The 27568-nt window shown below is 48.0% G+C and overlaps 1 protein-coding gene across 4 annotated transcripts in view; it reads left to right on the top strand.

Moving 5' to 3' along the window:
- DNMT3A (DNA methyltransferase 3 alpha) overlaps positions 1-27568 on the top strand; it is a 2439715-nt gene that overhangs the window by 1553022 nt on the left and 859125 nt on the right. For all 4 annotated transcript variants that reach the window (XM_069605556.1, XM_069605557.1, XM_069605559.1 and 1 more), the window contains one exon: positions 14381-14493. In XM_069605556.1, the coding sequence (XP_069461657.1) occupies positions 14381-14493 (113 nt within the window). The remainder of the gene's footprint in view (positions 1-14380; positions 14494-27568) is intronic.

Genomic DNA, 27568 nt, shown 5'->3' with positions numbered 1-27568 from the left:
CATGGCCGGTGAGGGCTTGGTTCTCAGATCTACTGCAGTTGTACTCCCAGGGGCCTGTCCATCTTCCGATTCCCAGCAGAGGCATCCTGATGCAGCAGGGCGTGGCAGTTGAGCATCCGAACCCGGCCAGGGTGTCCCTAGCATCCTGGTTTCTTGACCAGCTGAGACAACTCCACGCTCAGTTCTCAGAGGACAATTGGGATATCATACAGGAGGCCGTCAAAGCGGTCTCAGTACAAGAGTATGTGGACTAGACTTTGCCACTGGGCTTACGAGAAAGGACTGGACCCCCTCAACTGTTCCCTGGTGACATGCTGGCTTTTTCCTCACATTTGGCTTGTTCAGGCGTTCAGGTCAATACCTGCCGCACCTATCTGGCAGCCATTGGGGCCTACAAGAATTCCCTAGACCACGCTTTTTCAGCAGCCAACCCGGTGGTTAAGGACCACCTCAAGGGGTTGTCTAGGCTCTTTCCTCTGGTACATAGGCCGTATCTGGTCTGGGACCTTAAATTGGTTCTTGCGGCATTGCAACACAAGCCCTTCGAGCCAGTGGCCTCAGTGAACATCTGCTTTGTGACGCTGAAGATAGCGCTATTCGTGGCCCTCACTCTATCACAGGGTCAGCGAGTTGCAGGCTTTATCATGGGAGCCCTTCACTATGTTTCATAACGACAAAGTCATCTTGCGCACTAATCCAAACTTCTTGCCCTAGGTGGACACTCCATTCGAATAAAGAAATCTGCCTGCCGGTATTCTTTCCGAACCCACAGAGGCAGAAAGGCCTCTACATTCCTTGGACCACAAGAGAGTCCTCAAATTCCATCTCTGACGAAATCCTTCAGGAAGTCTGAGGTATTGTTCACGTGTGGGGGCACCTCTCCCGGCACCCACATTTCCAAAGCTTCTATCGCCCGTTAGTTGGTCCAGGCCATCACGGAGGCATATACGGCCATGGGCAAACCGGTTCCTGATGGGATTCATGCCCATGCAGTCATAGCTAAGGCCACGGGGCCATCGCATTTCCGAGACATGCTTCTTGGGATGCCATCAGCAGAGCGGCTACTTGGGCCACTACCTCACCGTTCTGTAGATACTACCCAATTTGATCATTAAAAATCGATCGAATGGTACATTTAACCGATTTTGCCCAGTACCATTCGATCGATTTTTAAGTATACCTAACATGTGGGGTGGGGATGTCCCAGTGCTCAGTATTTTAGGGATTCGTGGGTTGCGGGGGTGTCCCACGCTTACGCAACATTGGAGGCGGGGGACTGAAGAAATAAAAAAGGGAAAAGGGACCCTGCAGTGTCAGATCCGGCCCACATCGGAGGGGCGGATCTGATGCTGCAGGAATGCAGGGGAAGCGACGGCGAGCAAGCAGGTAAGTAGAGGGTGGGGTGTAAGGCACATTTCCGTTTGTTTGGTAGAAGTGCAAAGCAGTTCACAGCGAAATTGACTACGGTCAATTCCGCCCGCGAATCATTTCACTTCGGTCAAACAACCCAAATCCGTTCTGTAAGCTCTATTCCCTGGATACCAGCTCCAGGCGAGATGCAGAGTTCGCTCAGGCGGTTCTGAAGAACCTTTTTGCTTTCTACTAGATCTGAGGCAGGTTGTCACAGCTCCACTCTATGGTCTTGTTAGCTGCAATCGGCCACAAGGATGGAGGAAAGGGGACGGGGACGTATGAGTAATTAGTCACCCACCATAGTGACTAGAGCACGCATAGTCCTTAGTCCCCTTTGCTCCATACATGCCACCCACCATCCCCCGCTTGTGTGCCAGACCTTGTCTCGCCCATTCCCCAAATTCAACCCCCCTTACTTTTTGCTGGCCGCCGCCGCTTTTCCTATATCCCTTTTTCTTTTTGTGCTCTTTTTTTATTTTGGGTCCCTTGCTTCCAGTGTCGAGGAAGCGGGGGAAACCCCTGCAGCCCCTGAAGCCGAAAATACTGAACATGGGAAGCAGGGGAAATCACCCCCGCAACCCACGGTCCTCATGTGTTAGGCAGAATCCTGTGCAGTGCCCTTAGGGACAACTACCCACAATTAAGACTACAAGTGGTAATACAAGTTCACCTTTGGTACAAGCCTGTGCTACACTATTAAAGTGGTAGCCGTAGCGGAGCAGCCATACTTATCTCAAGAGTAAATGAGCAGTAGCAGAGATTACACAAAGGGACCACAATTACTGTGACTCAAGCAAACACTGACTCAAGGTTTCAGGTAAAAAATATAAGTACATTTATTTTTAAACCATCTGTTAGAAAACACTTCACTTCTATAAATTCGAAACCACACGTAAAATACACTACACACAATCGGTTTCACTTGTTTCAGGAAATTCAAGGTAAGTACATTAGGATCTGACAGACCAGTGTTGCGATACTAACGCGTACCTGCGGATAGAAATGCTCACAAAGTTAAACACACTTTGTACTTTAGAATTTCAAACAAGGTAAAAGTGGGAGAAAATCAAAGGCAATGCTTTTTCAAGGAAAGGAGACTCGAGGACTTGTTCAAAGATACAGATTAAAGTCAATAGGCCTGCGCCAGTCACACGTTGAACAGTTTGAGATTCGAGATGCCAAGAGTTCGTAAAGATTGTCAAATGGAAGGAAAAGTTATAAGGAGGAGGGAAGAAAGAACAAATCTTCGTGGAGGAAAAGGGTTCACCCCGATTCCGGCTGGTCAGACAGAGAATGACCAAGTGCACAGTACCTTATTCCGTTGGAGAAAAGCTGGTGCCACGGCAGTTGTTCCTGGTAGTTCCTGCAGACTCACGGTTCCTGCTGCTTCAGTTGTGGGGACAAGGAGGACGTCTAGAGCGATCTGCCCTACCCAGGGATGAGGCCAACAGCAGCAAAAAAGACAACGATGAATAAAATGTGCGCTCCTTTAAATCAGGAGAGGGCTCTTCTGATGGCTATCCGGACCACTACAGCACAGCAGTGATTTCGACCCAAGAGAGGATTCTCTGACTGAAGAAAAGACGAGCTGGTTGTTCCCACCAGGCTCAAGGGAAGAAGACTCCAGACTGGATCTTCTCTGGTCGTTGAACGGTAGATAGCTCAGGACTGCAGCAGGGCTTCACCGGGACTCGGGGTTGCAGCAGCCGCCTTCTTCTCCGCTTCTCTTCGGTTCCTTGCAGTTCCAGCGGCGACTCTGACTTCTAGCCCAAGAGTCCTGCCTTTTATGCCAAAATCCCCCATTTATCCAGCCTGGCTGTCAATCACTCAGCAGGGGGTTGTCCAGCCCGGACAACCACCCCGGCCAATCAACACAAAGTGCGACTTGGGTCTCCAAGGAGGAGACCCTGTGCAGGGGGTGACTACACCCCTCCCTCACATTCAGCCCACCTAGACACCCAGACGCCAAAGGAGGGCTTCTGGTCAGAAGCCCGCCAAAGGTCGGCGAACAAAGGAGGCAAACCTGGTTTGCCGCGCAAAGAAATGCCCAAGAAGGATGTTAACAAAAGGAAATAGTGATTAAATCCAACTGGAGCCGAAATAAAAAGTAATTGGGCTAGTGGGTTTAAAGTTCGAGGCTGCTAAAATAGCCTAAAACAATACCACGTTATGTAATATAATCGCGGTGGGAAAATTAGGGTAGATACCACTGCCACCAGCCAAGTCTTAATGTTAAGGGAGCGAAACAATGCTCCAAGAGGTACAGATAAAAAGGGCTAGGAATTAACCCTTTCCAATACCCCATGTAAGATGAGGTGTACTGGATCTGTGGTTAAATGTCTATGTAAAGTTAATAGCAACTTTACCCTTTTCTGGAGGACAGTAGTCAGCCCCAGAAATGGAGTCGGTGGGAAGTCCAAAAGACAACCCTGTGTCACTGCACTGAAGGTGCTGTGTAACACACAAAAGAGTGGGGCAACTGAAGTGGTGTACTCCAGAGTCCACAATCACGGAAACAGATGAAATACACATGGCAAAACACAGGTAAGAGTGTAGGGAAAAGCACACACTCTTACCAAGTGGAAAAAATAAACTCCAGAAATCCAGCAAAGCTGCTGAGAGACTCGCTAGGTAAGGGAAATAAGCCATAGAATGAGAATTCTCCCTAACATCGTGTTCGGTATTTTCAGCTTTGTTTGAATGGTACTGGCCGAATTGGGTCAAATGTACCATTCGTACAAAAAAAATTGGGTCAATTTGGCCTTATGTTGTTCACATGAGAATGCTCATTACTCAATTGGACAGATGGAATTGAACTACCTAATTTCAGCACTTGTCCCAGCACAAGGGGAAAAGTCATTCATTTTGATCCCTGATCGGGACTGCTAAGCTCTCCTGGGCAGTATCAAGGTTCTCCTGATTTGAGGTACTAGGTCTTGCTTGGCAGTGCCCGAGGATAAATGGACCCGTGACCATTCACCGCGATCCGCTGGGGATTCTGGTGCCCCAAGGTTCTGTATAAGTTCAGAAACCAGGGCTTCCTCTGAAATACCTCCATCCATTCTTAACTCGCTCTTCTCTTGTACCATTGGAGGATCTACTCCCAAACTTCCTCCATTACCAGTGTTCAACATTGAATTGGTTTGGCTACGTAGCGTGCAGGCAAACTGCTAGCCATAGAGTGGGTCGTTTTAAGGCACCAAATCGTAGAAATAACACTTGCAGTACCTTAACAGAGTAAGTAGCTACTCACTCAGAAATTGTCACATGGAGACTTGCCAAGAAAATAGATCCACTGATTAACTGCTGTAGACTTACAGCACACTTGCCTCGCGCCCGTGTCACTCTCCAGACAGTTTTTAAAGGGAAACCCAAATCCGGTTTCAAACGCAAAGGCTTCTAGGCCAAACCAGCAGAATGCAGAATGTCCAGGTTTCCCAATCACTGCCAGATAAAGTGAAGGAAATCGCTCTGTGCAGAGTCTCCAAAACAGCAGTTGAAAGCAAGGTATGGTGCTTAACTGCTGTGCACTTACAGATCATTTGCCTCGCAATTGAAAATAACAATTTCCAGGTCCTGGAGGTAGGCCAGGAGGTGCGCAGGTAAGTAGGCAGGGGGACCTGGCAGGGGGCTTCGGTGAGGCACTCCAGTGGAGACTCGTCTAGGGCATCACCTCCAAGGACAAGTGAAGGCTGGGCAGATGCCCTACGGCCCAAATTAAATGTGGGTGGTTACTTGTGCATTCTGCTTGTGTTCCAGGCCTTTTAATTGGCCAGCTCTCTCCCCAGGTGGTAATACATGATGCAATCATAATTGTCAAGGAGCTTGGCATCAGCCTATGGGTTGAGCGCCAGTTGCACCGATGTATGAAACCAGCAGGTCACAGACCTAGGTCTTCCATCTAAGGCATGTACATGTTCAAGTGTTCACTCATCAATATGATGCACCTTAACCAACAAAATGAAATAAAGTTGACATTGAGATTTATATACACTAACCTAAACTTTACTGAAAAGCATGAAGACAATGCAGTGTCTTAAAGTAGTAATACTGTAATTATGCATTATGTAACAACTTAAATTTGTACGCATGGAATTGCAGGACCTTAAACAAATATAACGTTAACACTGGTCTTATCCAAACAGAATATAGTTTTCTTAATACAAGTATCCTCTCGATTACTTTTAAAAACCTAAAGAACCTTTCTTGGCCAGCCCTCCCACAAAGGCCTCTGGCATTTTTAAGAGTGGAGGAGATAATACTACAGAAATTGGTTCCTTTGCATATTGCACGTTTGTGGTATTCCACCCACTATTCTGCACCTGTATTTACTTTTTGTGGCTTTCCCAAAGTAGTTCTGCTTCACATTGCCTATCAATGGGGGTCAAGGGGCACACCGTAGGCTACCTGTATACCGCCTGTATAGTGCCTTTGAGAAGCAGAACCTCAACTTGGTTTTGGCTTTGATTCAGGGCCCTTAACTAGACTTCAGCTTTGGTCAAATGTATTTCTGTACACAAACGTATCTTTGGAAATATTTTATACTAACATTGCTGTGGTTTAAGATCTTTTTGTAATTATTATTTGTTGTTAGACTGTAAGAATGTCACTCTTGAGGGGGGGGTGGCTTGGAACGCCATCGATGTGGCTGCTAAGTTGAAGCCTCCCGTGTGAAGCCCGCCGTGCGAGCCCAGTAATGCAGCTTTCCGAGATCCTACCGAGGCTCCAGTAACACCAGGGGCCGTCGGAGGATATGGAGCAGTGATTCCCCAAAAATCAGAGCATACCGCTCCCCGGGGACCCAGCGGGACCAACGTCTCCTTGGGACTCTGCATATCCAAGATAGCGGGCGCTCTCGGCCCACGGACCCAAAGACAACGCTGTGACCTTTGGAGGTGGCCCTGTGCTTGAGGGCCCCCCCCCCACTCACCCATCCAGCACTGAGGCGCCCGACACCGGCAAGGCGGGAGAGAAGTCCGCCCTTCGCTCCGGTGCGGAGCCAGCTCTTGACCACTGGCGCAATAGCGGAGGACTGCCCGCGCCGTGGCCCCCGGCCCCGTGGGGGGCACCCGCTCGGAGGGTTAGCACTGGAGGTGTGGGCCGCGGCACTTCTTACCTGGGAGCCCGCCGCGGTCGCCGGCTCTTTGGTCTCCTCCTCCTGCGGTCTTCCACCGCCTGCCTGGCTCCGCGCTGGAAGGCGCCGCCCACACCAGCAGCTGCAGGCCTGCGGGCCTGACTCCAGGGGCGCCCCGGCCCATTTTGACTTCGGTCCCACTTCCGTGGACCCCAGCTATCCCCCCGGGTGTTGCCCCGCCCGGGGGCTCAAGCCTGCATTACCCTCCCGCCGAGGGCTTCTTCTGCGTGGGGCGGCCCTGGTGAGAAGTCACCCAGCGGCCTGAGGGCCCCCACGCCGGCGCCGATTTGCCCCGTCCGGAGCCAGCCTCATCCCATCTCACCCGCAGCGGACTCCCCCGCCCCTCCCTACCCCGCTCCTGACGGAATCCACGGCCGGCTGAGCCGTCACACATCCTGCCCTGTTGGGGGAAAGCCCCGGGCCCTCCTTGAGGCCCGCATTCAGGACTCCGTGCGGAGGGGCTCCGCGGTGGGCCCCTGAGGACTCTTCTTCTTCCTGGGGTACCCCGGCCCATCTCGCTCCCCTTGTTGCTGCTGGCTGCCTCCTGAGCTACCCTGGTGGTCGGTCTCCGGACCCACTGCTCCTCGCCTTGGGACAACACCCACAAGACAAGACCTTGGGCTGATTAAGCTGAACATAAGTAAGAACATATCCTTCCACTTAATCCCATCTCCCACCTCTCTCCTGGCACTATGGCCAAACAAGCGAAAGTCACCAAAAATGCGGACATTGCCACCATGCTGACGGTGTCAGACAAGGGGAGGAAGCCCAATACCGCCGGACCCGCCATACAAGACCAGCAAAAGGAGGGCAATCCCCCGGCCACCAGAGGCGACCTATTAGCATTTATGGCGGACATCAAAGCCGAATTCAGAGCTTGCATGACAGAGCTATCCACCAACCTGGAACAAACCAACAACAGAGTCGCTGAGGTGGAGCAGAGACTGGGAGAGGTCGAGGACCACACCCAGGACCACACAACGGCACTGGATGAAGTCCAGCAAGCAGTTAGAGCCCTTCAGGATAGATGTGAAATTTTGGAGTTCAAGTAGGAGAACAGGGCCCGACGCAATAACCTCCGAATCCGGGGAGTTCCCTCCTCGGTTTCGGATAAACAACTGGCAGAATACGTGGGGGATTTTTTCCAGGCCCTCCTCCCAGATCTGGACAAGCACCTACTATTGCTGGACCGCACCCACAGGTTCCGCCCTCGCCGCGGTGTGGAAACAGACCCACCCGCAGATATCATCGCCAGGGTCCACTTCTATTCGACTAAAGAGGGCATATCCGCCATCAGCCGCTCAAAGGATTAGCTCACCTTCTTGGGCTCACGCCCCCAGATCTACCAGGATCTCTCTCTCCTAATCCTTCAGAAGAGGAAAACTCTTCGACCCCTAACCCTCTTCCTTCAAGAAGGCCAGGTCTGATACAGGTGGCTCTTTCCAACAGCCCTGCAATTCTCATTCAACGGCTCCCTGCGGAGAATTGCCCATCTAGAAGACGCCAACAAAATCATGAACCCCTCCTCCCCCGCGGGGGCTGCCCCGTCATCCTCAGAGGCAACAGATAACCAGGAGCACTCCCCCGCCCCGCAGCCCAAGCGACCCGCATGGTCTAGGACCGCCCGGAGCAACAGAAGAAGGTGAAGGACACACAGGCAGATAACGGGAATCAATCCCACATGATCAAGTCAGGGGCCTTGGTACCCTACACAATTACTTGCCCACTCCGAAGCAATCGTAGGTTCTCACAGCTTGATCCGGCGGGCTTCACTTACGGCTCATGCCCATTCCAAGGTTCGTTCCACCTTTATGTCCTTGAAAATTCAAGTCACTTTAATGTTGCAACTGGCTCCGTTGGCCAAAGGGAAGGCCGCACTCACAATATCGACCTCCCCGCTAGTTAAAATGTTAGCCCCCCCGTTGGGGGCTCTCGTTAAAACCCCAAGAGCAGGACATCTCCAGCGTATCCAACACCAAAGATGGCATCTGACGACCTAACCCCTAGCCCCCTCGCACCAAAACTCAATACAGCGGGGTTCCCAACCCACGAAGCTCAGACATTACAATGCCTCTCGCTGAACATCAACGGGCTGAACTCCCCCACTCAGCGGAAATCGATCCTCCAAAAACTACAGGATGAGGACGCCGGAGTGGCAATGTTGCAAGAGACTCACCTCCTCCCAGCAGACTTTGGGCGTCTTCGATCACGGCTATACCTACTGCAGTTCCTCGCCTCCAGGGGATCCAAGAAGGGGTGCACAGCGATTCTCTTCAAGAAAGGCCTCAACCCCCAGATCTTGGACTCAATATCGTGCCCAGAGGGTCGCTTCATGACAGTAAAAGGCCTCCTGCTGGGAGATCTATATACTTTTGTCTCCGTCTATGCGCCCAATTCGGGACAAGCAAGCTTCTATGATTCCCTGGGTTCCGCCCTCTCGGGCTTCACGGAAGGCCAGACGATTCTGGGGGGGACTTTAGCGGAGTGCCGGACCCCACCAAGGACAAATCTCACCCTCCGGCCCCTGGCGATTTTGCCATAGCCCTCAGCCTCCTACGCTTATTTAGAACTCTGGATGTGGTGGATGCGTGGCGGGTGCTTCACCCCACCGAGAGGGACTTCTCCTTTTTCTCCCATGTCCACCGAACCTTCTTGAGGATAGATCTCCTCCTGACTTCGCCTCAAACCCTCTCTGCAGCTAAGGATATCTCCATCGGCCCTATCATTCTGTCAGACCACGCACCGATAATCATGGAGCTTCAAACCCAGGACCACAGATCCAACCCCACGCGCAGATGGTCACTCTATGACCCCATCCTTAACGACATGCTGGCCAGGGATAGGATCGCAACCACAATTAAAAACTTCCTCGAAGACAATCCCGCTATGGACACTTCCCTCGCAAATAACTGGGATGCGATGAAAGCAGTGATCAGGGGAGCCCTGATGGCCCAAGGGGTGGCGTTCCACCACCAGCGCCGACAGACCCGGCAAACCCTCGAAAAAGACCTGCAATCAGCGGAAGAGGCCCGGAAAAAGAAGGGGTGGTCGCCCAAATCTCACCGAGCCGTCCGTATAGCCAGAAAGAATTTTGAGGCCCACTACGCTGATCACACTGCGCAGTTGATGGCCAAGACTAGGCAATTCTACTACGCCAAAAGCAATAAAGCTAATAAACTCCTAGTAGCCAAACTGGCCAAAACAAGACGTGCTAATACCATCGTGGGGCTTCGAGACCCGCTGGGTAGGACACACTACGGCGAACTAGAGAAACAGCGGTTGCCAGTGGACCACCTGACTCAAGTAATGACTGCCCCCCCGCGGGTCCAGTCTCGACAAGAGGAATACCTTCGAGGGGCGGCCCTACCACGCTTGCCTACTGCAACGAGGGACATCCTTGAAGCCCCAATAACGGACGAGGAGGTTGATGAAGCCATTAAAGCTCTCAAAACTCGAGCCCCGGGCCCAGACGGCTTCACATTCAGATTCTACAAGATATTCAAACCCCAGCTAATCCCCCCCCTATGGTAACACTCTTCAACTCATTCAAGGAAACTGGGTCAGTGACACCATTGATGCAAGAGTCCACAACTATCCTCCTCCCCAAGCCCGGGAGGGACCCCAAGGATCCAGCCTCGTATGGGCGAATTGCCTTGCTGAACATAGACTCGAGCCTCTATTCCAAGATCCTGGCCAACCGGCTTTCACACATCCTTCCGACCCTAATCCATCCCGACCAAACGGGCTTCATTCGGAACAGAGCGGCCGGGGACAATATCAGAAGAACCCTGAACCTGGTTGAAATCACCCACCGGTCCGCCCAGGGTTTCGCATTGATGGCCTTGGATGCCACCAAGGCGTTCGATAGAGTTGACTGGACATTCGTGAAACTCACCCTGGGTGCCTTTGGCTTTGGCCCAACCTTCCAATATATGGTGATGGCCAACTACGCATCCCCCAAAAACCTCTTGAGAATCAACGGCTTGCTGTAATCCCCGATCACCCTGTCCTGCGGAACGAGACATGGCTGCCCTTTATCCCCCCTCCTCTTCGCACTAACGAAGGAGCCGTTTGCCCAAAGAATCAGACGGAATGAGTTTATTAAGGGACCCCAGGTCGGGCTCTCCCAACATAAAATCGCTCTGTACGCCAATGACGTTCTTCTGATTCTCTCAAATCCCAATGCCTCAGCCAAACACGCCTTGGAGGAAATAGCCAACTTCGTAAAGGTCACTGGCTTCACTGTCAATTTCTCTAAGTCAGTGGGTCTGGGCGTAGGCCTTCGTCAGGAGGAACAGGAGGCCGTGTCCAGGCTATGCCCGATCAGATGGGAGAAACAAGCTATCCCCTACTTGGGAGTCCATATACCAGCGAACCCAAAGGACACATACCAGGCGAACTTCCCCAGATTATTCAGCGAGTTGGAGGGAGACCTGAGGCTGTGGTCCACCTAGGAAATCTCTTTAATGGGGCGGATCACGGCCGCAAAAATGAACCTGCTTCCGCGGTTTCTCTATGCCTGCTCCGCCCTGGCGGTGGCCATCAATAGGAAGGCGCTCCAGGACCTACAAAGAAAAATCCTCAGGTTCATCTGGAGAGGCAGGAGAGCCAGGATCCCCCTCAAAACCCTGCTGGGGAGTTCGAGGTTGGGGGCCCTGGGGGTTCCCGATCTTCAGGCTTATAGGGCGGTAGCACAGCTAGCACACATTCATGCCTGGCAAATCCTCTCGGACCGCCCTAGATGGGTAGACCTGGAGCAAGCCCAACTGCCGCTCCCCCTGCGATTCCTCCCACACATCCAGGCTCCCCTGAGAGATCACTGCAAGACTCCTTGTAACTACTAAACATATGCTGAGCTCATGGGACTGGGCCCTGAAACAAAAAGGCATCTCAAGAGGACAAGGCCCTCTCTCTCCCCCATTTTCCACAATCCAAACTTCTCCCCGGGGTCAAACCCCCGGAACTTTCAGAACTGGATCGATGGAAGCCTAGAGACCCTGGAGCAACTATATGCCGGGAACGTCCCACGCACCTTTGAACAATGCAAGACGATGCTTCAACTCCAGGAAAGGGACAGATTCACATACTGCCAACTCAATCACTGGTGCTCTCACCCCTAGACTCTCCAAGCGGCGGTCCGCCCTCTCACCGCTCTGGAACTAACGCTGAAGCATCTGCCATCCCGGGGTAGGATTTCATCCCTGTACAGACTCTTCCTAACCGACTTCTTGAACGTACGTACACGAGCCATGGCCAATGGGAGGCCGACCTGGGCCACCCGCTCGAGGACCAAGCCTGGGTAGACATTTGGACCCGCACCCACTCCTCATCCACCTGTGTGACCAATAAGGAATGCGCGTATAAGCTATTGCTTCGATGGTACTACCCCCCACCCCCTCAGATTACACTACATGAACCCCCAGGTCGACCCTTCCTGCTGGAGGGGATGCTCCCAACCGGGCTTCTTTTTTCACATGTGGTGGAATTGCCCCAAGATCCAGCGATTCTGGGAACAGTGCCTGACGACAATCAATCACATCACAGGGGCTTCCCTCCCCTTGGAGCCCGAGACAGTTCTACTGGGGGTCCCGACCCCTGGAGTCTATCCACACTCTATGAATAGAGAGAAACTAGTGAAAAAAGTGCCTCCTGGCGGGCAAAACCATGCTAGCCCGCTTCTGGAAGTCTCCGGATGGCCCGTGTGAGGCCCATTGGTGAGGTAAACTTTGGGACATCCTGATTGCGGAAAAGGTGACCGCGGCTAGGGCGGGGGTCCTGCACCGCTTCCAGAACCTATGGGCCCCAGTGCTGGAGTTCGATCAGCATTTTCCCACCTTAACATTTAAACCCCTCAGCGCGCGATGGACTCTGAGAGACCAAGGGCCTACTTGAGGGGTGGGGCCTACAGAGGGCCAGCCATCTGGGGTCCGAGGACCAGGGGGGAGTGAGGGGTTCCAAAAGGGGAGGGGGAGGAGAGGGGGTGAACATGAGCGAAGAAGAAAGAATTTTGGTGTAATATCCTTATGCAATGTGTTATGTAAATTGTCCTGCCTTGGTTTAAAATAAACATATTTTTAAAAAAAGAATGTCACTCTTTCTGTGCTGTTTATGAGAGTAGTTTTCTGTGTTGTATATTCTGATTAGGATTGACTTTGAAGTGATGGTCTTTCTATAGTTGTAGATGTGGGAATTGTCGAAGGCTGGAAACCTTCTACACAGTCTATTACTTACAATCGTGCCTAAAAAAATCTGTGTGCAGGCGCGTTATAAATAAAATTTCATATACAATGTTAGGTCAGGATCACTGATGTACACCCTCAATGGGTTCAGAGAGGTAGCAAGGTACTGTCATTGGCTCAGGCATAGAACTGTTTCCCAGGAAGCAGAAGGCATACCCCTACACCTCTCCCACCTCCCAAGACCTGCACACCCACGAGAGTGCATATTCTAGTACTTAGCTTTATCTTGGGGTCTATAACAGACCCACTAGGCATAGACACACTGGTGAATATTGGCATCATGACCCATTGCCTAACAAGCTAGGTCAGTGATCGGTTGGGGAGACAGGTGGCAGTTACAAAGTCATATTAGCTTCAATGGGAAGATTCTGTGCGGTAGTGAAATCTAACACTTGACCCTTGGTTGATGGATCTGTAATGGCCTGGAGAGGATGACATGGTAGGTAGATGTTTGCCACAGGGAAGATAAGGGTTGGCAGGGAATTTCCATGGTTGGGGTCCTGTGATCTTGTCATGTCTACATAATCTGGGAAAGGCAAGAATTTGGGTTGAGGGATACATGAATGAGCTCTAGTTACGTTGGTGGGTGGGTCATTGGTTTGGAGGGAACACTGTTGCCTGCCACTATCAACTGTTAGAATATGCTGATGATTGGGTACCTGCCTAGTCATGCAGCAGATTATGTACACTACCCAACTTATTCATTTGTTTATATAGCAAAATCAACTCCCAAACGAGACATGGACTTTTCAACTAAGAAGCTACCACCATGGACGATGGTGTATTTCCATGGACTCCGCACCATTAGGGGAACCGTACATGTCTATTTTGTTTTATTATTATTTGGGGGTTGTCTCTGTGATCATTTCCAAGTGGAGAAGTTCTACTTTAAAGTGTCCTAGCTCTCTGCTTTCTTCACATTTAGACCTCCCAGATCACAAAAGGGCATCCTGTATGTATCCAGTCTTTGTAACATAGGGTGGTTATTTGTATAGAAAATGGTCTTTCAAGCACTGCTTAATGGATGTTCACTCCGGATCATACACTCCATTTACGCATTCTCTTGCTGGTAAATTTTTCAGGAGTTCCGAGAAAGGCCTCCAGATTGTACCCTCTTGCCAATTCAACCCCTCTGCCATATTGTATGAACTGAGATGATAGGACTGAGGTACAGGCAGCCGGAGGAAAAGGAAGTGCAGCCTGGGCATCGCATACACCCATAAACTGTCATTTCTTTCAAAATTGTTTTTAGCTCTGTAAGAAATTATTTTAGTCTGTTGTTTTGCAACCAAGTCATCCCAAATCTCTTGAGTGTTGAAATTAAATGAGAACTTAAAGTTCAGTATGTTAAGTAATTTGTACTTTTCTTCCACCTTTTTCTTTGTCAACTTTTCTTCATATCTTTCCTTCGTTAAAACCACTACATCAGCAATCATGCTTTCTATTAATAGCCTCTCTAACCTCTACCTCTTACTTTTGCTAACATATTTTACCACTTCTGATCTTCCTCCCTCTTGCTAGTCTTTCAAAATATTTTCCATCTTCGCTGGCTCACATGAACATTATTTTCATATTATGTTTTCTTTTGCACTAGAATTGTTTCCTTGAATGTGCATATCAATATGACGATGATGGCTACCAGTCCTACTGCACGATATGCTGTGGCGGGAGGGAAGTTCTCATGTGTGGAAACAATAACTGTTGCAGGTAAGAAACAGAGCTAGCGAAAATATGCAACCATCTTGAATTATCTCTATTTTACCACAATGCAAAGAGACTGCTGTGAGGAAGGCATGGTATCAACAGTAACTATGCAAGAAAACAGATTAAAGTTTCAAAACCTTTATTCGGTATTCAGCAGGGTTGGAGCAATTCCTAACTGGCCCTAATCCTAACATGGGAGTATTGTCGACCATGAAACAAAAGAAAAAACAGTCCCCGTCAGTCTTAGTCAAAATAAAAAGGCCAATACTAAAGAAATCTAACCTAGCCCTCCTTCTAGAATAACAAATGTTTACAGGAAAGTAAAGAAAGAGTTGTGTTTCAAAAGAAATGTCAGACTGGCTTGAATAATAGCTCCCTTCCCCACGTTCATTAGCACAGGTGTTGAGCGTTCATATGGACAGGCAGCTGGCATAGTTTTACCAAGTTCAACACACTCCCACTTACTGAGACAACTCGATAGTTCAACAAGTCTTTAAGGCTCCCTATGCCATAACATCAATGGACAGTTCACTTCCCAACTTGTTTTCAATCACAGTTCTACACAGGCTTCCCTCTGTCGTGCTCGAGCTTGCAACACTCTCCTTCCTGGGATTCCCTTCCCCAAGCCTTTAGTCAACTCAGTACAACTTTGTTAATAGGTTTCTGGCTGTCGGACATTCGAAACTGCGAGGATTCTGTGCCGACCTCTGTATGACCTCTTTGACTTTCCCCCTCTCAATAGTTCTTAGCTTTCCCAGTATTCAGATAGCATTTAGCAGCAATGCATCTTGGTACTTGAAGTTTCTGTTAAGTTCACATACACTTTCAATATGTTCAGTGTCTCCTCACTTTGCCTCTTTGCTTTTCACATTCAGCGTATCAAAGTTCCTTTTCTCAATCATGTTCACACAGTGTCTTTCGAATTGGCGATTTCTCCTCGCCGGAACACTGTGTAAAACCTTTCAATTCAATGGGTTTAGCACCATCCTTTCATGCTGTGCGATTAGAAGCGCAACTTCCAAATTTAGTTATCCTGGTTTTGTTCCCTCTGAACACAGACCGGCCCCTTCCTGGGGCTTTGTTCACTCACCGGTCATATTCGCTCGGCGTTCGCTCCGCGACGCCTTCCCTCTCTGCACAAAGCAGTAACCTGCGTCTCTCCTGCACTTCCTCGAACTCGCTCTTCGTTCAGGAGTGCAGCTGGTAATCCCAGAGCACCTGGCAGGTATGCTTCTCCTTCTCTTCCGAGTCCCAACTCAGAACGCTCACGGCTGCATGGCTGATAATGCGAGATTCATGCCGGCATCTTTTCTGCTCCTGGCAAGTGGTTGAGCAGCCTCTTGGCTATCCTTCAGTGTTAGCCTGCTTCGTGGCAACTCGGAAACGGTTGCAATCCTCTCCTCTCCAGCCTCGCTCAGGGTATGCTTGTGCCTGACACCTTTTATCATAATACAGTGTGTTAACAAATGTCAGATGTGTGCAATTAGGGTTATGTGCCTGACTATCCCTGACCACATTAATGTGACATGGCTGTCGTAAACTATTAGAGGTAATATTTACAGTTTCAATGGTTTTTTGAAAATGCATGGGGAGGAGTTATGGGAGTTGTAGACACCCATGACATAGGTAGGGGTAAGGGTTGGAAAAGGGGGATATCATGTTTCACCATTGGGTGGTTCTCCCCCACTCCTGGAGTACCCCCTACTCTGGTGATCCTCCCTCGCTTGTCCACACCCAGGGTCGGGATCCAAAAGTGATGGCCCTTCCCAGACCACCTGAGTATGGGATCCCCGGGGACTAAGATGTGAAGTATCCTCTGGTTTTTCGCACTGCACATTTTAAACGTACTTGCTTTTACATTAGTCTTCAAAATGATGGTCTTCTTGATGCTGCATCCATCCGGATAAACTTATAGCTGAAAAAAATGTATTATTTTTATTTATTTATTTATTGATTGGCCTTTACAAGCCTTTAAAAGGAACACAGAAAAACAAGAAAAATCCAGTTTTTCCATCTCAAGTACATAGAGTGAAGTAAGTTCCTCCTTAGTCAACAAGTTCCTGCAGCAGCCACACCGCCCCTTGTGCAGCAAGAGTCCGTAATGTCCAAGAGTTTTTCAATCTCTTCTAAGAACAGCGTTAGGGCAAATTTGTTCTCCCCAACGTACATCATGTGCCACCATTCTTCTGCATTCCTTGTAGGCAGGTCTGCAATCAAAGAGCCAAAGTGGTTTGTTCTTTGTGATTGAAGTTGGGGGCAGAATAGAACAAGATGTTTGGTCGTTTCCTCATGAAATTCGCATATTCTACAATTGTATTCATTATTGACACATTAAAGTTGTGGTATCCAAAATGTTCTGAGTAAATTCAATGGTTTGAATAATATTGTCTTTTCCATATAACATCCGGGCCAAAAGTAAAGCTGTGGATATAGACATGTAGTTTTAAATATACTTCATGCATCTACTTTTGCATATAACATCATGGCCAAATATAATGCTGTGGCTATGTACATGTAGTTTTTAATATACTCCAAGCAACTTCTGGAGTCCATGAAGGGAAGACAGCACTGAAGAAAAGTGACCACATAGGTGGATGCCTATGATTAAATGAGCTGCAGCATCCTGTACGTTATTAGATAGCTTTGGCTAAAAATACATGTAGTCTGTTCTGAGAAAGTCTTGAACTCCTGTGATTTCTCACTGATTAAGTTTCATGAGTGCAGAGCGGAGTGGTGGAATGTACTTGAGATCTCAATGAAAGAGAAATTCGGAAGGTAGCACCAACTTGTGTGTTGTAAGGTGACTAGATTTCAGTGGATTCGTAAGGATAATAAAAGATCCGAAGGACTAAATCTGATGACGTAGAAGTACAAATTCTTCTTCCTGCAATGACCAAATGATTGAAGCATGAACATCTGATTGTCATGTGATCCATAGGTGTTATCATAGGCCATAACCCACATTGGCTTTCCAGAACTGATACTTACTGTTATTGCATGCATACACACACACAAATAATGTGGTCTTGCTATATAACCAGTTCTGTTTTGTTGGGTCTGCACACACGTAAAAGCATTTGCGCTAGCCAAGTCTGTGTACATCAACAATCTTGAAATTCCTATTTCAAACAACTCTGCAGTAGCGTCTTTAAGCGTTCTTATGCGCAGGATGGGACTGCCATAATAAATTGTCTCGGGTCCAAATAACCAGTCAGAATATGTCCTCATACTACATTATCAGTTCAATAAAGTAGGGGAACAAATCACACACTCAATTACATTTCAGTTACACAAAGGCGTTGTATCTCGATGTGCGTCAGCTATGACAACATGCTATGTGGCACATAATAAAACCTATCGGACGGAGGGATTGGTTAGGGGAACATATCTACTTATAATTTCTATAAGTGTTAGTAGTATCAATGACTCCCCCTCACCTGGCAGACATACCTTGAACTTCCTTCTAACTAGGTATAACACAGATTATAGCAGCATAACAGCAGCGGATGGCCCCTGCAACATTGTATGCTCACCGTTGCATAGGCCCTTACGATTGACTGGCATTCTCTCCCAACCTTGGACATTCGGCTCTTTAGCAGCATAAGCAAATCAAAACCCAGGTGCTGAGAACGTCAGACTACTGCCCACTTGCATAATTAGTCTACCATCTCATCAGCCAAGCTTTCAGCCAAGGCCTTTTATTTGTACTTGACCTTGCTGGATGTTCTCTTCTCTGGAACTTTAAGGGGACTTAAGGTGTATTGTTATATTTGTCTTGGCTTATAAATAGGCCTGGTTTTCTGGTCTTGCACCACATGTGAAGAGACCATGATTTAGTCAATTTCACCTTTCTATTTATTAAATTATCCTGGGTGTAATTACCTTTTTTCGGCCTCTGGTGACTTGGTTGCACCATTTCACATAAGCTTTCTGCATCTTTAATTGGTCAATACTTGGCATTCACAAATGTTCGCTCATTTACTTAATCTATTAGAAGTATTTCCTGCATGTATTGCTTATCCTCGTTGACTCCCTTTGTACTCTGCAATCGCTTCTTGCTGTGGCATCCTTGATCTGTGGCCAACACCTATTCTTTGTTCATGCACAAATTTACTTCCACCGTCTGTCAGCTCTGTAGCCCTGGTCTCTCTCCTTCAAGCTTTTTACGTACTTTATTATTCAGAGTCGACGTCCATCTTTTCAACATGCCCACTTTATTTGTGTTACATTTTCTATTGCAGCAAGCTTCTATGCAACTCATCTACCTTGCATTTCCGTGTATATACATTTCTCCAGCATGGGGTCTGGCATGGATTCACATGCTCATGAATATTTTTCTCCTATAAACCAATCACTGAGCTCTGGGTCATACGGCCCCCAGCCAATGACTGCCCTCTCACTAAGCCCCTCCTCTGGCAGCCATCTTCAGATTTTTACCGCACGTTCAAGTATTGGGAGTCCTCATGTTTTGCTCCGTTAGCTTTTCTACGTTTTTGCGCTTTTTTCGATAAAAAAGTTCCTATTTTTGTCAAATAGAGGCCATGTGCTCTTTCTTCCTTTGCTCGGCAAGGGGGGATCCGTTCGTCGGCATCTTTCAACGCTCTTCAAGGGCAAGAATCGTTGAGAGTTCATGGAAGATTCCAGAAGATCATTGTGCCTACACCGCACGGCGGACCATGTCGGAGGATGAGGAGGAGGAAGGATCCCTCTTCAAGCTCTGCTCTAGCTACGGATTAAGGAACGTGATTCTGGAGGACAAACACTCCCAGTGCCTCTGTCTCCTTCCGGACCACAGGGAAGCAGATTGTGTGATTTGTCCTGGTTTCTCCAAGCGCACCGTCCAGGATCGTCACAGTAGGTTAGCGGCGTGGCTCTACGCCAATGCCTCTACCCCGTGCGCCAAGCAGGAGCATGCCTCACCCAGGACCGGCCTTCTAAGTCTTCTAGGGACACTCCATCCATGGGGGCCCAAGACAAGGTCAAGTACCACAAGTCCATTTCCATCGGTCGCAGCGCAAGCGGGTCCCGCGACGGGCAGGGCGTGGTCGTCTTCACCGTCTGCCTCCATCTCAAGTCATCACTCCACCTCCTCCTCAAAGAGGAAATCGGCTATTCCAGGGAAGCTGCGGGAAAAACCAAGGCACAGGGAAAGGTGTCCGAACTGCCCCTGAAGGCCCAGGCGGTCCAGGCGAGGTCATCCTTGACAATCCAGCTGGTGGTGGCCACTGTCTCGAAGGGGAAAGGGGCTGTCCCGGCCCATGAGGCCCCGACAGCGCCCGGCGTGGCCCTCCCCCCGAGGCGGGAGGCCTAAGCCAAGCCGTGGAGAAAACGTCAGAGAAAAGGATGCCAGGCTTAAGCCCAAGACCTACCCCTCAGGATGCAAAAAGGGGGTGGGGGTGGAGGCTTCAACCGTGCTCCAGGGCATGGATATTTCTTCCTCGGAGCTGATGTTAGTTCACACAGTCCCGGGGGACATTGGGGAACAACGACGACAAAAACACCAAGGAGAACAACGGCAAGCCTATCCCCCCCTGCCCCCCCTGCACCTCTAAGGGACGTATCGCTGGACATCCTTTCAACTCTCCACACACTGGTGTCAGAGATCCAGAAAAGGATGCCGAACGGTGGGTGGTCTCTTAGGTACAGGTACATTAATAGTAAGTGACTTCATTGATGATAGGTGAAGTCAGCAGTTACATACATCAGTAAATGTTACATGGCAGCAATTATTACAGTAGGTTATGCATAGCAGTCATTATTACAACAATTATAATAGACCATGTACAATTAAACAAAAAGCTTGGTTTTGATTGCTTTGCCGAATGCTTGGTGGGACTCAATCATTCTTAGGTGAGTGGGAAGGGCATTCCAGTGGGAAGTGGCCATTGTGGGAAAGCTAGAGCCCCCGGCGTGGACTTTCCGTATTTGTTTGTTTATTGATTTGTATGGCGCGTCAAACCCAAGGGTAACAGGGCGCAACAGAGAGCAGAAAACATAAGTACTTAAAAGCTTGGTTACAGAGTAAGGCACAATATACATATGAAACATTACAGGTAATTGTCTTGACACATCAGTTAAATAATAAAGAATATACATATATACATGTTTGAGTAAGATCTAAAGGTGTTGGTAGGGTCACAGTTAGTCTTGGGAGTCATTAGAGTGTAGTCATGTGAGAATATTTTGTCTGAAGCTATAGTAGGATTGGTCTGTTGTAATGACAAGTGGGAGAGCATTCCAGTACTGGGCTACCTTAACTGGGAAGCTGCTGCTGCCTTTTGTTTTCAGTCTAAATGTAGGTATCTGTAAGCAGTAGGAATTGACGGTTCTGGTGGGGCGGGTTGAAGTTTTTCTCACTATTTTAGCTGCCAGGTGGGTGGGGGCGGGCTGTATTGTTAAGACATTTAATGGTAAGAGATGCTGTTTTAAGTGAGATTCTATCGCAGATTTTGAGCCACTTGTGTTCTCTTATTTTGTTAGAGATGTGTTCTCTAGAAGGTAGGTTGAGGGCGAGTTCTAAGGGCATTGTTTTGCAGTGTTTGAATTTTGTCAATGACGTATTTGTTGGCTCCCAAATACAAGGCATTGCAATAGTCAAGTTTGGAGAGTATTCGAGCATTGGCAAGGATGATGCAGCTCGCTTGGGTGAGAAAAGCTCTACTTGCCCTAATGAGTTTGCACGTGTAGGCAGTAGAGGATGCTAAGGAGTTCACTTGTTTCTTCAGTGTTAAGTCTGAGTAAAGGTGAAAACCTAGTGTTTTCACTGCTTTGGCAACTGTAATTATATTGCCATGAATGTTAAATGCCGAGTAGTTGGGGCAAAGTTTTTTTTTAAGTTGGCAGCGGATCCGAGGAGCAGGATTTCGGTTTCATCATCATTCAGGCATAGGCCATGCGTGGCCATCCATGCCTGAATAATGAGATATATTTTGTTTACCAAGGCCGTATCGGAGTCAAAATTGCCCGAAAGGGGAAGGAGGATCTCAGTGTCATCTGCATAATTTGTGTAGGTGACACCCAGTCTATCCAATTTGTCAAATAGGGGCTTGTTAAAGATATTGTACAGAGTTGGCGAGACGCAAGAACCTTGGGGGTACGCCGCAAGCTATTTTGATAGGGTCTGCTGATGCCAATGTGGAGAACTCTCTCATTGTGCGGTTGTCCAAGAATGATTGGATCCAGGCTATGGCCTCGCTTGAAAAGTGGGCAGCCGATGCCATGTGTTCGCACAGGACTGTGCGATCCACCAGATCAAAGGCCGCCAACAGATCAAGAAGGAGAAGCATGGCAGTGTTTCTCTTGTAGTTGAGCTCGTCGATCTGTACTTTGAGATCAATTAAGGCTCTCTCTGTGCCGTGCTGCGGTCTAAATCCTGATTGGCGAACACCTAGGAGCTGATTAGATTCAAGATAGTGCTGGATTTGTAGGTATGCTACTCTATTATCTTGAGAAGGAAGGGCACCGTGGTGATGGGCCTGTAGTTAGTGGGAATGGCGGGGTCTAGGGTTTGCTTCTTGAGGAGGGGCGGAACCCAGGACTCTTTTAGGTTACTTGGGATAGCGTTAGAGGAGAAGGATGCATTAATCAGTTTCGTTATGAAAGGGGCTAGGTCCCTTGCAGCATCCTTAATGAGCTGTGCTGGGCAGCTGTCACCCTTGCAGTTGGACGGTTTGAAGGATGCGATAATCCTTTGTTTCCATAATGGACATTTTGGCTAATTTTAATGGGTCAAGGCTTGGTGAGTTGGTTGTCGTATGGCTGGTGATGAGTGGTGTCTCGCTAGGAGTTGGAAAATCTTTTTTTAAGGAGATTTTGGTTTGGAGTGTTTTAATTTGATTTGTTAGAGCATTTTGGATGCTAGTGCACCATTGTTTGTCTTTAGTTATGTTGTCAGGAGGGGGTTCGGGGGATTCCAGCTCCCTTAGGATTGCATATAGTTCCTTGGTGTTGGAACTTGCGCTGCAGATTCTTTCGTTAAAGAGATTTTTTTTTTGGTGAGTAGGATTTATTTTTTGTAATTATTAGTGAAGAGTATTTTCAGTTTGTTTTCTTCAGATGGGGTGTGATGCCATTTAGATTCTAATTTCCATTTTTGCATTCTTAATTCTTTTAAGTGGGAGGTGAACCAGGCATTTAGGTGTGCTGCTTGTTTGCTTTTTTGAGGCTTTACAGGAGCAATAGTATCTAATGCTTTCTTCATAACATTATTGTAACTTTCTACCAAGAGCTCAGGATCCAAGTTATTGGGAAGAGCATTGATAGTCGGTAGTAGCAATGGCAGGAGATTGTCTGGAGTTATATTTTTTCTGGCTCTAGTGGGAAGGGGTGGTGCCATAATTTTCTCTTTGGTAATTTGTTTGTTCAGAGTTAATGCAAAGTCAATAAGGTAGTGGTCTGTCCATTGTTGATGGGTAATTTTGGTGATGGTAGGATCACAATTCAAGTAGCAACCCAGTCCAGAGTCCTTCCTTTGTTGTGTGTTGGGGTGAGGACTTTTTGGGTTAGGCCATGTTCAGCTAGCATAGTGGCTATAGATTGGGCTGGTTTGTCATCCGGGTCATTAAATCCTAAATTAAAATCGCCTAGTAATAGGATTTGTGATGAATATTTAGTATTGTTGGTTAAGAGGCTAGATAGATCCTCCTCAAAGGTCCTGATGGGGCCAGGTGGCCTATATATTAGGTAAATTGTTAAGGTGTGGCAGTTGGAGATAGGCAATTTAGCTGTGTGCAGTTCGCATGATTTGAGGTGAGGTAGAGCTAGTAGTCTTAGAGCGAGCTTAGTTTTTGCTATAATGGCTAGACCGCCTCCTCTACTGTTGGGTCTGTCCATTCTGAATAATTGATAGTTTTCAGGAATAGCTAGAGAGAGTGCTGGACCTGCTGCTTCGTGCAACCATGATTCGGTAACTGCCAGGAGGTCAAGGTTCTCAGAGGATAGGGTGTCAGCTATTTCAGTGGCGTGGGCCACTAGAGACCTGGCATTAATCAAGGCTCCAGTTAATGTGGTTGTGTTAGGTGTATTCTGGATTTTTATTGGAATGAGTTTAGGTTGAATAGAGATGTTGCGAGGTATAGTTAGGTTGGGACATAGCTTAGGGAACCGTGAGGTAGGTTTATGTTCGGGAGTTAAAGGCCTTGTTGCTATAACATATAATCTCTTAGAGGCGGGGTAATCTAGCTCGAAGTCTGCTGTTTCTGTCCACGGTGGGACAAGGTGCATGTTTAGAGAAGGAAATAATTAAAGCAATAAATGGTATGGTTAGGCACAACAGAGAGGCCACCTGAGTCTTGTTAAGGCACATTGTAATGGGTAGGTGGGAATGGTAGGAAATGCAGTCTAGCTCAGCATAGGCGAGGGGCGTATGAGTGAGGGTCGACTGGACCCATGTGGGTTGAGGTATAAGAGCAACTCAGTTACTGGTAGTAGGCTATTTAAGGGGGGCATACACTAGCTGGTCATGGGCTATTTCAAGGGTTTACACAATGGCTGGTAATAGGTAATAAGCTATTTCACGGGGCACACAGTGGCTGGCAGTGGCAAAAGGCACTTTCAAGAGGACACAAACAGGTCAATAGGCTGTTTCAATAGGGCACGCAATAGATAATAGGCTGTTTCAGATGGGCACACAATGGCAAGAGGCAATTTCAAGAAGAGACAAAAAGGTCAAACAGTGCTAGTGGAACTGTGACTGGCATTCAGGGCAGTGAGCATACAGTAATACGGTCAGGTATTGCAGTAACAGTAGTCGGTCGCGAAAGCATAGAGTGGCAGGTAGCAGTGAGCGGGCAGTAATGCGGATGTGAATACAGGGTACCTCAGGGGGCATTAATGCTATTCAGCAGGAACAATAGTGATCGCTATGCATTGCGTGCAGCTAGGCAGGTTGAAGCATATTGTAGAGCGTTGCCAGGCTCATATGTTTAGCAGTGGAGGCGTGGGTTAGTGCAGGCATGGGTTTATAATACACTTTATGAACAGCGTTAAGTACAGGCAAGAGAAGTAGGTCAGACAGATAGTGCAGGGGTCCGTATTCCGGCTCAGAATTTGAGCGTGGACCAGATAAATTATAGTGTTTAGCGTAATGAATTTACCTTTACAGTGTGGGCGTTGTTGAGTAACGCCAGGTCCGTTCAGTGAAAGTTGAGCAATTTAGGGCAGAGTAACTGGCTGACAGCGTGTACGGCTGTGGACAGGCTAGGGACAGGAGACAGCCTTGCTTCCTGGGCCTTGGTGAGGTGGGCTGGTTTACGCCTGCTGGCGCCGGATTGGTGTAAATAAAGGCAACAGTGTTTTGGGAGTGAGAATCATGTTGGAGTAACCCTTTCTCAAAGGTCTCGTGGAAGTGTGTTAAGCGATTCTTTGGGCAAGGTGGGGGGGCAAAATCATGGAGGCATTTATGCATGAGGTAGAGGGTTTTTAAAACGACTCTCTTTGACAGGGAGCCAATGAGCCTGCCTTCTCACTTCAGAAATGTGGTCTTTCCTCAATGTTCCTGTGGCTGCCCTAAGGGCGTTGTTCTGAACCATTTGGAGCTTAGCCAAGTTTTTACAAGAGGTCCCTACGAGGAGGGCATTGTAATAATCGAGCCTTGATCCAATTATTGCCTTAGTGATGGTAAGGCAATTCTGGCGGGATAAAAAGGGTCTAGCTGCGTTGAGAACTTTGGAGTAGTAGGCCTATGAGGAGGCAATGGCGTTAACCTGCCTGTCCATGTTCAGATCCGAGTCTAGGTAAACTCCAAGTGTCTTAACATTATTGGAAACCTTGATGGGAATATTGTCGATAGTGAAGGTCAGTTTTCTCACTATTGAGGCATAACCAATTATCCGCCATCCAGGACTGGTGGTGAGAGTGATCATATCTTCCTCATAGTTGCCCGTGAGTGGGATAAGCACTGGTGTGTCATCCGCATAGTTGGTGTACGAGATGCACAGGGAATCGAGGATGCTGAACAAAGGCCTTGTGAAGAGGTTGTAGAGAGTGGGCGCAATGCAGGAGTCTTGAGGGACTCCACATTTGATGTGGCTAGGGGTGGCACAGGCTGAGTCGGACAAGACTTTCATGGCCCTCTCTTGAAGAAAGGATGTGATCCAAGCACATGCTTTGGGGGAAAAGCTGGCCGCAGAATTGAGATGGCGGCAAAGAGTGTTGTGATCCACCAAATCGAAAGCGCGGATAAATCAAGGAGCAAAATGAGCGCAGGTTTGCTTGAGTCTCTGAGATGGTCCATTTGAATTTTTAAGTCTAGGAGGGCCGTTTCAGTGCCATGCCAGAAACCAGAATGCGGCAGGAAGAGGAGACGGTTATCTTCCAGGAACTTCTGGACTTGCAGTTAGGCTGCTTTGTCCAAAATGTTTAGTAGGAAAGGGACGGTGGTTATAGGCCTATAGTTCCCTGGAACCGTTGGGTAAAGGGAAGGTTTTTGAAGGAGCAGGCGTACCCAGGCTTCCTTGAGTCCAATTGGGACATGGCCAGAGTGGAAGGACGTGTTAATGAAGGCAGTTAGGAATGGGGTGAGGATGTTTGCTGAGTCTTTAATAAGTTGGGCCGGGCAGGCACCACTCTTGCAATTAGAAGGTTTGATGGACTTGAGCACCGCAATAACTTCTGGTTCAGTCATATCTTTAAAGTCAAAAGGTGCGGAAGAGTTTGACTTGGTGACCGTAGGCGAGTTACAGTGCATATTGGCTATGAGAAGGCTAAGGGCTTTTTGATGGCCCCGGATTGTTGTTTACAGAGTAATAAGTTTGTCTAGCATAGCGGACTGAATGCTGTTATACCAGCTTTCGTCCTTTAGGAGAGTGGGGGGGTGGAGGGTTTTTACAGCTCTCTAAATATGGTGAAGATTTCTTTGGACCCTGATTTGGCATGATTAATCCTTGAGTTGAATGATGAGGCCTGGATTATGTTGGCTTTGTAGGTTTTGGGAATGGCTTTGAAGGCACTTCTTGTGACTTAAGAAGGGTTAGTTTTCCTTTTTTTTTTTTTATTATTTATTTATAAAGTTTACATAAATAATCAATCAAACAATTAGAACAAAAAAAAACTCAGCAAGAATACACAGAATAACAGAATATTATATATACATAACTTGCAATGAATCAGTAAATAATCAGAAAGGAATCCCACACCTTCCCGTACAACCTCAACTTCCCTTGCCGCTTGTAAACCACCCTTTCCATGGATGCAAGGGCAGACATCCCCTCAACCCAATCATCAAGAGAAGGTGCATTCCGTGACTTCCAGCCCCTGAGGACCAACTTTTTGCCCAGACAAGCTCCACGTAGCAAAAACTTTTTCCGTGACATAGAGAGATCATCCAGCAATTCTCCACCTCCCAAAATCATTGTCATAAAATCCAATTCAACATCCAAATCCAAAACACGCAGACAGGCACCACAAACCTTGTGCCAAAATCCCCGTACACGCACACAATCCCACAACAGATGTTCTAGACTTCCCTGTCCATTCCCACAACACCAGCATTCATCCGAGTCCAACAGCCCCCTCTTAAACATTCGCTCCGGACTCCAAAACACTCTATTGAGGATCTTTATCTGTCTCGACCGTTCCACCAAATCAATTGCACAGAGTTTAACATTCGCACAGATATCCAGCCACATCTCAGACGAAATCTCACACCCCAACCTCCTTCCCCATTCATCTCTCAAATCAGAATTTTCCTTATAAGCAGACACAATACAATTATATATCCTGCTAGCAATGGAACAACCACCTGACTCCCTTTCCATAAGATAGAGATTCACCATCGAACTTCCTACCTCCGCCACATCACCGATACATCTTTTCAATTTCCTGAAGTCTTCAATTCTGAAATTATCAATGTGAAACTTTGCTCGAAACTCACATTCCCCAATCCACCCTCCATCCACCAGAACATCATCAATCCAGAGCACACCGCCTAGAAACCAATCCGGCCAAAATAAAGACCTGCCCCCGATAGTAATCAATGGATTCAACCAGATGGATGAGTGAATGGTCCTTGAAGCAACCAAGCCTAACAATTCATGCACCTGTCTCCACGTCTCCCTCAGAAAAACCGTCAAAGGTGATT

The sequence above is a fragment of the Ambystoma mexicanum genome, chromosome 4p (assembly GCF_040938575.1).
Source record: "Ambystoma mexicanum isolate Mex_15411 chromosome 4p, UKY_AmexF1_1, whole genome shotgun sequence".
In the NCBI taxonomy this organism is placed as follows: domain Eukaryota; kingdom Metazoa; phylum Chordata; class Amphibia; order Caudata; family Ambystomatidae; genus Ambystoma; species Ambystoma mexicanum.
The sequence above is the reverse complement of the archived record's forward strand: the minus strand, read 5'-3'. Positions and strand labels throughout refer to the sequence as shown.